The sequence below is a fragment of the Bubalus kerabau genome, chromosome 17, assembly GCF_029407905.1.
Source record: "Bubalus kerabau isolate K-KA32 ecotype Philippines breed swamp buffalo chromosome 17, PCC_UOA_SB_1v2, whole genome shotgun sequence".
In the NCBI taxonomy this organism is placed as follows: domain Eukaryota; kingdom Metazoa; phylum Chordata; class Mammalia; order Artiodactyla; family Bovidae; genus Bubalus; species Bubalus kerabau.
Window position 1 is genome coordinate 56,025,353 of NC_073640.1, and position 13,212 is coordinate 56,038,564.

General features: G+C 50.9%; 1 protein-coding gene and 1 non-coding gene across 4 annotated transcripts in view; one reads left to right on the plus strand and one right to left on the minus strand.

Annotated features, from left to right (window-relative positions):
* The window catches only part of NECTIN2 (nectin cell adhesion molecule 2), a 32,946-nt gene extending 22,998 nt beyond the window's left edge, over positions 1-9,948 (plus strand). The window contains exons 6-9 of one of the 3 annotated variants that reach the window (XM_055552515.1): positions 4,429-4,582; positions 7,719-7,782; positions 7,929-8,015; positions 8,887-9,948. In XM_055552515.1, coding sequence (XP_055408490.1) covers positions 4,429-4,582; positions 7,719-7,782; positions 7,929-8,015; positions 8,887-9,150 — 569 coding nt within the window. In that variant the 3' untranslated portion in view covers positions 9,151-9,948. Of the gene's footprint in view, positions 1-463; positions 1,207-4,428; positions 4,583-7,718; positions 7,783-7,928; positions 8,016-8,886 lie in introns of those variants that run through there. The other 2 variants (XM_055552516.1, XM_055552517.1) reach the window with 2 other exon arrangements.
* On the minus strand, positions 3,211-3,282 carry TRNAC-GCA (transfer RNA cysteine (anticodon GCA)). Its single transcript has one exon. It is a non-coding gene; the product is annotated as a tRNA-Cys (tRNA).
* Positions 9,949-13,212: the final 3,264 nt, after the last annotated feature.

The following is a 13,212-nucleotide window of genomic DNA, read 5'->3' on the forward strand; positions in this document are numbered from 1 at the left end:
ACTCCAGTATTCTTCCCCAGAGAATCCCATGGACAGAGGAGCCTGGCGGGCTGCAGTCCATGGGGTCGCAAAGAGTCCAAAATATGGCTGAGTGACTGAGCAATCCGCCTGCAGTGGAAGCACAGAGTCTTAACCATTAAACAGCCAGGGAATCCCTAGCAATTTTCATTTTGGTTTTGTGTTTGTTATTTCAGGAGTCTTTTCTTTTTTTTCTATGTTGTTAGCAAAGCACTAGGCAGGTGTGAGGAAATCCATCTGGGGGAGGGCACCCACTGGCGCGGAGGGTGAGCGGGGCTCTCCCTCCTCTCCCCGCCTCCCCGTCCTCTGTCCCGCGTGGCGCCTCCTCCCCAGTTCCCGGCCCTGCCCTGCTGTGTCCTGTCCCCCCGGCCCCCCACCTCCAGATGTCTCCTCTTGACCTCGTGTCTCCCTCTCTCTCTCTCTCACCCCTCTTCTCTCTCCTCAGACACCCCCCGGGCCTCGCCTCAAGGCGCAGGCCCAGTGGTGTGGGGGGCTGTGGGGGGGACACTGCTGGTGCTGCTGCTTCTGGCTGGGGGGTCCTTGGCCTTCATTCTGCTGAGGCTGAGGAGAAGGAAGAGCCCCGGAGGAGGAGGAGACGGCGGCACAGGAGGGTCCTACGACCCGAAAACTCAGGTGTTTGGGAATGGGGGTCCCGTCTTCTGGACGCCCGCGGACCCTGGCCCCCTGAGGCCACAGGGCAAGGACGAGGAGGACGAGGAGGACGAGGAGGAGAAGGCAGAGAAAGGCCTCATGTTGCCGCCGCCCCCGGCGCTGGAGGACGACTTGGAGTCCCAGCTGGACGGCTCCCTCATCTCCCGGCGGGCGATTTACGTGTGACCCCCCTCCACCCCCCACCAGCCCACCCAGGCAGACAGACAGACAGACTGAGACAGACACAGCACTGCGCACACCGGCCAGCCAAGGGCCCCAGGCTGGTTGAACTCGTTTGTCCGAAACACACTGGAGTTCAAAGCTACCTCCCGCTTCCTTCCCTGGGATGTAGAGGACGCTGGAATATCACACACTGGACTTCTGCGTCCTGGGCCGCAAGGAGCAGGGGACGGCCCCCCCGGGGGGAGGGGGGCGCTGGGGAATGGGGACCCACAGAGCACCACCCCCCACAGAGACTGTTGGTTCGGGCTCCAGCCTGCCGTGGCCCCTTGACACTCAGGAGTTAATAAACGCCTTGGAGGAAAATATCCTGGGGTGTCTTGTAATACATCAGACCCCCTCTTTGGGGGGTGGGACAGGGACTGCTAGGTCCCAGCGGGTGGGCACTGGAGAGGGGGAGCATGGTGGGGGCTAGACTTGGGGAGGCTGGTGGAAGGGAGGACTCTGGCACTTGGGTCCTCAAAGGACACATTGGATGTCCGAGCCATCTGAGGCCCAGGGAACTGGGCTCGGGCTGGCTCTTGGATGTGGGGCTTCCAGGACAGCCTTCCCAGGCCGAGTAGCCAGACTGGCAGGAGAACTGAGTTCCTGGCCCCAGCGGGACTGAGATCCTGGACTCCTGGGTCCTCAGGGGTGGCGAGGGCCTGGGTCTGATCCTCTGGGGGCATCTCAGACCCGACCTCCCCAAGTCTGCTGAGGACATTGGAAGGGAGGACTTTCCACCTGCATTTTCGGGGTGCTAAGAAACCAGGGGAGCCCCACCTGGGGAGGACATCACGTCAGCCTTTCCTACCTTCTTCCTAGTCCCTTATCCCCAGGCTGGGCCCAAGGAGGGGCTCTGTATCCTTCTCACTGCCCCCTTTCCCCATTAGAAAATCTTCCAAACTCAGGCTGGGGACTGTGGTGGGGGGGCCGAGGAGGGAGGCAAGGTTAAATCCAGTCACCTCCACTCTCCAGAGCCCCACAACCACCCTAGGTGGCCTTCATCTCTGCTCCGGAGGCTGTCCTGGGACTCGGTTAAGGCTGCACCCAAACACCCAGTGTGGGGTGAAGCACCCGGGAGAGGCTGGGCGAGTCTGCTTCTGCCACCAGCATAGCCTTCCACTCACTCTGCGGGGGACACAGCGGTGGCGCGCAGTCAGAAGAGCAGCCTTAGGATGAGCAAGTGTGTGGACTGAGTGCAATTACTCTGATATTTCCCCGACGCTCTGAGACGCCCTCCAGAGGATGCCAGGCTGTGTAACAGGAAGCTGTGGAAATGGGATGGTCCAGGGATCCAGACAGCATTCCTTCGAGCAGCTTTCTCTCCTCCTCTCTGTAGTGGGGTTGATGAGAGGGGGAGGCCTGTGGGCGGGGCCTCGGCACACATGTTATTTCCTCTGGTTGTTTACTGTCCGTACCACCCTGTCTTGTCCTGCCCACCTCCCATCTCAGCTGCCGCCTCCTCCCCCAACGGGAGGGTAGTGCCAGGAGTGCAGGGGTGGGAATGTAGTCGATCTGGCAGACAGTGGGTCTCCAAGTGTCCCTGTTGGGCCCCTCCTTATGCATCTAGAAAAAACACCAGCTGTGTGTCAGACCCCGTCCCTTGGACGTCACAGTGTGGAAATTGGCAAGTAAACAGGTAATGGCTCCAATAACTATTCAGGAAGTGGGAAGTGTTACAAAGGAGAGGTCCAGGGTTGTGTAGGGGGGAGTCACACTTCTCTCCACCCCTTTTCCTGTGAGGTTGGAGGCCCTCTGATGCTCTGCCCAGGATAACTTCATTCTGTATAATGCATGAGGGGTTCTGATCCCAAGCCCAGAATCACGCATGCCCCCGATTTTCTGCCTTTTCGCTCCATTCCTTGTCACCTCTCTTCCCTTAGCACCACACTCTCCCATCAGCTCTCTGCTCTCTGCTCTGCTCCCTCCTGTCCCTAAAAACAACCCTAGGCTTCCTCCAGAGGACCTTGGCTCTGGCTGGCTGTTCGCTCTTCCTGGAATGTGCTCATATCCTCATGACTCGCCCCCTACAGCTACTTCAGGCCTTTGTTCAAATATCTCCAAGTAAGGCTCTCTCTGACTACTTTTGACTACCTTGCTCTGTCACGTAGCACTTCCCTACTATAAGTAAGGTGAATGACATTGGCATTATGTGGCATTATGTAGCATTGCCTTTGTATATGAAAGTGAAAGTGAAGTCTCTCCGTCGTGTCCGACTCTTTGTGACCCCATGGACTGTAGCCTACCAGGCTCCTCTGTCCATGGGATTTTCCAGGCAAGAATACTGGAGTGGGCTGCCATTTCCTTCTCCAGGGGATCTTCCCTACCCAGGGATCGAACCTGGGTCTCCCGCATTGCAGACAGGCACTTTACCATCTGAGCCACCAGGGAAGTATATATATACTGCTGCTGCTGCTAAGTCACTTCAGTCATGTCCGACTCTGTATGATCCCATAGACGGCGGCCCACCAGGCTCCCCCATCCCTGGGATTCTCCAGGCAAGAACACTGGAGTGGGTTGCCATTTCCTTCTCCAATGCATGAAAGTGAAAAGTGAAAGTGAAGTCGCTCAGTCATATCCGACTCGTAGCGACCCCAGGACTGCAGCCTACCAGGCCCCTCCATCCATGGGATTTTCCAGGCAAGAATACTGGATTGGGCTGCCATTTCCTTCTCCAATGCATGAAAGTGAAAAGTGAAAGTGAAGTCGCTCAGTCATATCCGACTCGTAGCGACCCCAGGACTGCAGCCTACCAGGCCCCTCCATCCATGGGATTTTCCAGGCAAGAATACTGGATTGGGCTGCCATTTCCTTCTCCAGGGGATCTTCCCTACCCAGGGATCAAACCCAGGTCTCCCGCATTGCAGACTGGCACTTTACCATCTGAGCCACCAGGGAAGTGTGTGTGTGTGTGTGTGTGTGTGTGTGTGTATATATATATATATATATATATATATATATATATAAAATTGGATTTTTTGGCTGTCCTGGGTCTTCATTGCAGTGCGCGGACTTCTCCCTGTGGTGGCTTCTCGTTGCAGAGCATGGGGCTCTAGGCATGCAGGCTTCAGTAGTTGCTGCTTGGTGGCTCTAGAGCGTGGGCTCAGTAGTTGTGACGCACGGGCTTAGTTGCCCCGCAGGATGTGGAACCTTCTCGGACCAGGGATGGAACCCATGTCCCCGCCATGGGCAGGTGGATTCCTATCCACTTCGACACGAGGGAAGTCCCCTACGATTACCCTCTATCATTTGCTGTCTGTCACCTGGCACATTAGCTATTATGTCTATTTCTCTACTTGTGGCCTCCCTGCCCGACAAAACATTTGTCCCATGGGACTGGCGCTTTTGCATGTTTTATTCACCATTCTATCACACAACAAATGCTCAATGAGGATTAAGTGAATAAAAAGAATGTCATCTGCCCTTGGGAGAGGTGGTAGGCAGGCAGGTGGTGACTGGAGGGTGGGGTGGGACTGGGAATAAGGCCTTGTGTGGCTTCCTCCTGGAGACTCCCTCACGCTGTCCTCCTCCTTGCAGAAACATCCAACACAGCTGGAGCAGGGGCCACAGGGGGCATCATTGGGGGCATCATCGCCGCCATCATCGCTACTGCTGTGGCCGCCACGGGCATCCTGATCTGCAGGCAGCAGCGGAAGGAGCAGAGGCTGCAGGGGGCAGAGGAGGAGGAGGAGTGAGTGAAGGGTCCTAAGAAGTGGATGGGGGAGGGGTCCCAGGACCGGGGTGCACAGGCTGGGGGAGGAGGCTGGGAGAAAGTCGTTGGCAATGGTTGTGACGCTGAAATGGCTCAGCTTCTCTGCACACCAGTGCTGAATCGAATCTCCAAGACAGAATTTGGGATGACTGGCAGGCTACTGTCCAGAGGGTCGCAAAGAATCATACACCACTGAATCGACTTAGCACACACCCAGAAAAGAGTAGCTTTATTGCTTTGCCAGGCAAAGGGGGACACAGTGGGCTACTGCCCTCAGAACCCAAGTGTCCTAACTTGGGGAAGATATTGAGAAGTTTTATAGTAATTATTCAAAGAGGGTGCGATCATCCCATGGACATTCTTCTGATGGGTCGGTGGTGAGGTAAGTAGGAGTCAGCAGCATCAAGCTTCAGGTCCAACTGGTCTGGGGTCTACATGCCTGTGGGCCACTTATCATCATTAACCAGTTGCTTCTCCCACCTGGAGGGGATTTCTTTATGTGCAGAGTAGTTCAAAGATATTGTTGTGAGTGTATCCATTAATAGGGAAACAGGACCTTGGCCCAAGGCTGCTCTTAACTGTTTCTCCCTGGTCTTGCATCTCCTGCCTTCCCTCAGTAACAACTGCTTGAATCTCCCCATTGGCACTCAGGGAAGGTCATGGAGGCTGAATGAAGGGTGTTTCCTATAAACAAAGAAATGGGGGACACAGAAAGGCCTTGTGCCCCAGGACCCCCACAGGACCCTGCACGGTATCAACTCTGTGAAACAGAGTGGTCCAAAATGACCAGGACTTAAATGGGGTGGAGAGGAGGGTTTATTTTCTAGAAATCATGGCCATGAAAACTCTGCTCTGTGATGTCATCAGAGTCCAGGTTCCTGCTATCTTGTTGTTCTGCCTTCCCTTCTTTGACATTCCAAGATGGCTCCCTTCTCTCTTATCATTGTCTATAAGGACAACCAGACATGGCCATCCTGGCCTCAAGGACCACCCTGCCTGCCAGTGGGAAGGGGAAATGGAAATAGAGGGCAGTCCTGTAAGGGAACCATCACATTCTCTCATTTCCCATTGGCCAGGGTCTAGTCACATGGCTGCCCTAGCTGCAGAGGAAGCTGGGAAATGTAGTCTTTATTCTGGGTGGCCACATGCCCAGTCAAAATCCGTATTACTGTGAAAAAAGAGGAATATTGGGGATATGAGGGGAAACTAGCTCTACTTCTCTCTGTAGAGCACTTGTTATGAGAGGCATCCTGACATCTCTACAGCATCTTGTGGAGACTTGATAAGAGGCATCGTACTTGTGATCTCAATGAAGCCTCATATCCATTCATCCATTTGTTCATTCAGTAGGTAATTCAGAAAGTATCCCCGTGGGGCGAGGCCCTTAAATTTAGGAACACAATGATGAGACAAAACACTTAAAAGGTGTCCAAAAAAGGGCTTCTCTGGTGGTCCAGTAGTTAAGAATCCACCTGCCCATGCAGGGGACATGGATTTGATCCCTTGTCCCACAGGATCCCACATGCTACAGAGCAACCAATCCTTTGCATCACACATACTGAGCCCGTGCGCCTAGAGCCTGTGCTCTGCAACAAGAGAAGCCCATGCACCTTAGGGAAGACTCAGCACAGCCAAATAAATAAATAAGCCTTCTAAAAAAAGTCCAAAAAATAATAAATTTAAAGTGTAAATAAAAGATATCCACACACATCAACATATCGTATCAAGGAAACCTAGATTCTCAGACAGAGCTAAGGATATACATCTTCTCAAAGAGGAAACAGGTTCAGAGAGCTGAAATCACTTGCTGAAATTTGTTCAGCAAGAAAGTTTTGCGGGCAAAATGCTTCTGATATAATGTGACCCAGTGTGTGTGAGGGGAGCACTTGTTAAAAATGCACCTTCCTGGGCTCACCCCAAACCTACTAAATCAGCATTTTCACAAGAAGGGCTTGGCGTCTATATTATAACAAGCTCCCTAAGATGCACATGGAAGTTTGTGAACCAGTCTGAATCATCTAGTCAATGTAAACCAACAACCTGCTGATGTTCTCATCTTCTAAGCCCGTGAGACCCAGTGGTGTCTGAGATGGCGCTGGCCTTGAGCTCCTGGGGTTCACAGTCTGGAGAAGACAGATCCATCCCCAATGACAGTCCAGGATGGCTAGGAATGGGCTAGGGAAGCTGAAGGAGCTGAGCGCGGCTACAGAGAGCACCTGACTCAGCCTGAAAGATCAGGGAGGGCTTCCTGGAGGCAGGGACATCTGAGCTAGGGATTGAAGGTGTAGTGAGCACCCGCCATTATTATATATACAGGATACTCTGGTCTGTGGATGTGCAGAATGAGGGAATTTAATATAGTTTGGGCGACAGGAAAGCATTTCACTCATTCTTTTCATTCTCTTTTTAAAATTATTTCTTTGGCTGCGCCGGGCCTTCACTGCTGCGCCCCGGCTTTCTGCAGTCACAGCGAGCAGAAGCTACTCTTAGCTATGGTGCACAGGCTCCTCACTGTGGTGCCTTCTGTTGCTGCAGAGCACAGGCTCTAGGTGCGCTGGCTTCAGTATCGTAGCCTGTGGCTCTAGATGCAGGCTCAGCAGTTGTGGCCCATGGGTTTATTTGGCTCACGGCACATAGGGTCTTAGTTTCCGGACCAGGGATCGAACCCGTGTCCCCTGCAGTAGCAGGCAAATTCTTAATCACTGGACCACCATGGAAGTTCTCATTCTGTCTTTCTCCAAATATGTCCTGATGCTCCTCATCGTGGGTTCTGGGAACACAGCACAAATCTCATTTTTCTCCCCTCACACTGTTCGCAGCGGGATACAATTGTTGAATGAGATCAGAAGTGATATTTCAAATACAAACTCAGTACGTGCCCCATTAGAGACGCATAGCTAGCTATGATCCTATAACAGGAACTCTGGCTCCTCCTGGAGAGTCAGGAGAACTTCCTGGAAGAAGAGAAATTCATGGAATGAGTAGGAGACAGCAGGGGAAGGGGAGGTGGGTGGTGGAAAAGGGAGATCAGGAAGAGGAAAGAGATGTGCAGTGGCTCTGGAATAGAGGGCTTCTCGGGGCTTAGCCTCCACCTGACTTACCTCCTACCCCACAGACTGGAGGGACCTCCCTCATACAAGCCACCGACCCCGAAGGCAAAGCTGGAGGAACCAGAGATGGTAAGCACTTTCCCTGGAGCCCAGGCTGCCCCCACCTCCCCACCCACCTTCCCCCACTGAGGCCAGGGCTGGAATTGGGAACTTGGGGGAAGAGGCTGTCAGGATAGGGGGGTGGTCCTGACTTGTCCCTCTCTCTCCCATCGAAGCCCTCCCAGCTCTTCACCCTGGGGGCCTCGGAGCACAGCCCACTCAAGACCCCCTACTTTGATGCTGGTGTCTCATGTGCCGAGCAGGTAGGAACTCAGGAAAGGTCAAGGGTGGATTTGGGATCTGAGTTTAAGGGCCTCCTTACATAAGAGGAGGCTTCCCAGGTGGTGCTAGTGGTAAAGAATCTGCCTGCCAATGCACGAGACGCAGGACTCTGGGTCGGTAAGATCCCCTAGAGTAGGAAATGGCAACTCACTCCAGTATTCTTGCCTGAAGAATCCCATGGACAGAGGAACCTGGCAGGCTACAGCCCACAGAGTCCCACAGAGTTAGACACGACTGAGCACGCACACAGAATCTTACATAACAGATCAAGGATTTAAAGGTTACAACTCAAGTTCAGGGCTGTATCTCTGGTCAGAGCTTAGAGGATTGAGATGTATTTAGGATTCAGTGAGGACGGTCATGGTTTTGAAAGTCCAAGGACAAGGGATGAGAGTTAAAATCACTCTATCAAAGAGGACCAGTTGAGTATCTCCATTTGCCAGATACTGTGCCTGGAGCTGGGACAAGACAGACAGTCATTCCCCTCAGTGGCCTCCTGGAGGTCAGGGGTTGGATGTTGAGTTTGAGAACAAGTCAAGTTTCAAAGGTAGAGCTTAAGTTTAGGTCAAGATTGAATTCAAAGGCTCATCGGGAAAGACCAGGTTTTCAATGATCAAAAGAAAAGGAGAGACTTAGGATCAACGGGGTAGGGCCCATGCTCTGGGCTTTGAGTTAAGAACCACCTACATGATTATCCCAATATCAACCCAGGGAACAGGGGGTGACATAGGGTGAGGTCTGATCTGGTTGGCATGGGGAGACGGTGGTCAGGATTTGAGGGTCAAGGAGCAAACTGGGATTCTGTGTCATGCTCAAGAGGTAACCTTGGGCTCATTCCCTCCCCATTCCCAGGAAATGCCTCGATACCATGAGCTGCCCACCTTGGAAGAGCGGTCAGGGCCCCTGATCCTTGGGGCCACAAGCCTGGGGTCCCCCATCCTGGTGCCCCCAGGGCCACCTGCTGTGGAGAGGGTCTCCCTGGATCTAGAGGACGAGGAGGAGGAGGAAGACTATATGGACAAGATCAACCCCATCTACGACGCCCTGTCCTACTCCAGCCCCCCTGAGTCCTACCAGGGCAAAGGCTTTGTCATGTCCCGGGCCATGTATGTGTGAGCCACCGTGGCCTTGCCCTTTCACCTCTCATTTTTTGATATCTTAACTTTTGCCAGGGATCTGGGGTCCCTGGCTCGGGCCCAGCCACTGTCAGTCAGCACCCATGCATCTCATCTTTGACTTCTACCTTGCTGGCTCCACTGTGACCTCTAATCAATGATCTCTGATTCAGAGAAATTGGCCATGACAGTGGAAATCTGATAACCTTAGCAGGGGCTGGAGAAGGTAGGTTTCTGCAAAAACTCTTACCCAAGGATTCACCAGACATAGATTATACCTCTCACGGCCCACCATCTCCAGACTCCTCCCAAATCCCAAAGAAGACCCCAGACCTGATTCTTCCTCAGGCAGTAACTCCTACTAGATATGCTGGGGTGGGTGTTGGGGCCATCCTGCTGCTCAGACCTGAGCCCTCCAGGCAGCAGAGCCTCTGTCACCCATTCCCCACCCTGTCCCTTAAAGGTGGAGGGAGGGGATTCCCCAGCCCAAAGAGGAACTTCCCCATCTCCTCCCTCCTGCAGGCAGGAGTCTCAGGGTACCGACCCTTCTTCCCTGTGCGCCCAGTACCCCAATTCCTGTCTCCAGAGAATTAAGCCCCAGCTCAGGGCTACATGGGGTGAGCCTCATGCAGAGTGTGCCTTGCTGATGCCAACCTTGGAAGAAGAATTTGCTGTTACTTTGAAGACTACTGAGTCCTTTTACTCCTGCCCAGTGGGATTGGACCCAAACATCTCCCTGGGGGTTGGGGGGGGGGGAGTGGATCAGCTGGGTTAGGGATAGGGGATGTGGTTGTTAATATAGCATTTCCTACAAAATATGAGTGTGTACTTTGACCAGATCTCAACTGGTGTTTTCTGTGCGCTGTTTAGGGGATAGGGGTGGAACATAATGGGTAATGAATGGGCAGCAGGGCAGGGTCCAGGGCTTGAGGGAATCAGTAGACTAGAAGTTAAGATAGGTTACAAACAAAAAGAAAAGGACCAAAGATATGAAAAAGATAAGTGCGGGGATAATGAGCAAAAATGCATAAGCCATGGTTAATGGAAGGAGCGGGAGGAGTCCAGGGCATAAGGAAAAATAATCTACAACAGCAGTCTAATGGGTAATGGGCAGAAATAAATGGAACAAAGTAGAAATAGCAGTAACTAAGTACAAGGGGCAGGGGTGTAATGATTAAGAGTAGGCAAAAGGCAAACTTATGAATAATGTTGTGATAGGAGCTCAGGGCATGATGGGCAATAGATCTCAATGAATGAGCCAGGGGTCGGTCAGTTCAGTTCAGTTGCTCAGTCGTGTCTGACTCTTTGCAACCCCATGAATCACAGCACACCAGGCCTCCCTGTCCATCACCAACTCCCAGAGTTTACCCAAATTCATGTCCATCGAGTCAGTGATGCCATCGAGCCATCTCATCCTCTGCGGTCCCCTTCTCCTCCTGCCCCCAATCCCTCCCAGCATCAGTCTTTTTCAATGAGTCAACTCTTCGCATGAGGTGCCCAAAGTATTGGAGTTTCAGCTTTAGCATCAGTCCTTCCAATGAACACCCAGGACCGATCTCCTTTAGAATGGACTGGTTGGACCTCCTCGCAGAGCAAGGGACTCTCAAGAGTCTTCTCCAACACCACAGTTCAAAAGCATCAATTCTTTGGTGCTCAGCTTTCTTCACAGTCCAACTCTCACATCCATACATGACCACTGGAAAAACCATAGCCTTGACTAGACGGACCTTTGTTGGCAAAGTAATGTCTCTGCTTTTGAATATGCTATCTAGGTTGGTCATAACTTTCCTTCCAAGGAGTAAGCGTCTTTTAATTTCATGGCTGCAATCACCATCTGCAGTGATTTTGGAGCCCAGAAAAATAAAGTCTGACACTGCTTCCACTGTTTCCCTGTCTACTTCCCATGAAGTGATGGGACCAGACGCCATGATCTTAGTTTTCTGAATGTTGAGCTTTAAGCCAACCTTTTCACTCTCCTCTTTCACTTTCATCAAGAGGCTCTTTAGCTCCTCTTCACTTTCTGCCATAAGAGTGGTATCATCTGCATATCTGAGGTTATTGATATTTCTCCCGGCAATCTTGATTTCAGCTTGTGCCTCTTCCAGCCCAGCGTTTCTCGTGATGTACTCTGCATATAAGTTAAATAAGCAGGGTGACAATATACAGCCTTGACGTACTCCTTTTCCTATTGGAAAAGACATGGAACCAGTTTGTTGTTCCATGTCCAGTTCTAACTGTTGCTTCCTGACCTGCATATAGGTTTCTCAAGAGGTAGGTCAGGTGGTCTGGTATTCCCATCTCTTTCAGAATTTTCCACAGTTTATTGTGATCCACATAGTCAACACTGAAATCAGATTGATTATATTCTTTGCAGCCAAAGATGGAGAAGCTCTATACAGTCAGCGAAAACAAGACTGGGAGCTGACTGTGGCTCAGGTCATGAACTCCTTATTGCCAAATTCAGACTTAAATTGAAGAAAGTAGGGAAAACCACTAGACCATTCAGGTATGACCTAAATCAAATCCCTTACTATTATACAGTGGAAGTGAGAAATAGATTTAAGGGACTAGATCTGATAGATAGAGTACCTGATGAACTATGGATGGAGGTCCATGACATTGTACAGGAGACAGGGATCAAGACCATCCCCATGGAAAAGAAATGCAAAAAAGCAAAATGGCTGTCTGAGGAGGCCTTACAAATAGCTGTGAAAAGAAGAGAAGCGAAAAGCAAAGGAGAAAAGGAAAGATATAAGATCTGAATGCAGAGTTCCAAAGAATAGCAAGGAGAGATAAGAAAGCTTTCCTCAGCAATCAATGCAAAGAAATAGAGGAAAACAACAGAACAGGAAAGACTAGAGATCTCTTCAAGAGAATTAGAGATACCACGGGAACATTTCATGCAAAGATGGACTCGATAAAGGACAGAAATGGTATGGACCTAACAGAAGCAGAAGATATTAAGAAGAGGTGGCAAGAATACACAGAAGAACTGTACAAAAAAGATCTTCACGAACCAGATAATCAAGATGGTGTGATCACTCACCTAGAGCCAGACATTCTGGAGTGCAAAATCAAGTGGGCCTTAGGAAGCATGACTATGAACAAAGCTAGTGGAGGTGATGGAATTCCAGTTGAGCTATTTCAAATCCTGAAAGATGATGCTGTGAAAGTGCTGCACTCAATATGCCAGCAAATTTGGAAAACTCAGCAGTGGCCACAGGACTGGAAAAGGTCAGTTTTCATTCCAATCCCAAAGAAAAGCGATGCCAAAGAATGCTCAAACTACCACACAATTGCACTCATCTCACACGCTAGTAAAGTAATGCTCAAAATTCTCCAAGCCAGGCTTCAGCAATATGTGAACCGTGAACTTCCAGATGTTCAAGCTGGTTTTAGAAAAGGCAGAGGAACCAGAGATCAAATTGCCAACATCCTCTGGATCATCGAAAAAGCAAGAGTTCCAGAAAAACATCTATTTCTGCTTTATTGACTATGCCAAAGCCTTTGACTGTGTGGATCACAATAAACTGTGGAAAATTCTGAAAGAGCTAGGGGTATTGGAATGAATAAGGGAGAAATAGGGGCCACAGGCAAGTTGAGCAATAGACATAAAGCCTGATGCTCAATTAAGGTACAGCTAGAAGAATGCTGGAGGAATTCCATGGTGGTCCAGCAGCTAAGACTCTGCAGCTCCCAATGCAGGCGGACAGGGTTCCATCCCTGGGCAGGGAACTAGATTCCGCGTGCTGCAACTAAGAATTCACAGGTCACAACTAAAGATCCCACATGTCTAGCCATGCAGCCAAATATTAATAGATACATACTTAAAAAAAAAAGAATGTGGGAAATGAAAGGGCTAAAGGCGTAAAAGGGCTAAAGGTCGTACAGGCAACTAAGCTGAAATGAATGGAGAAGAAGGCATGATGGGTAATGGGATAGGAATGAATGGGCCAAAGATAGAAGCTTCAGTGACTGAGGCAAGGGTTGGGGGAAAGACACAGAAAGCATGATGGGTAACGAAATGGGTGGGCCTACGGCAACTGTCCCGTTAAATAGGTAA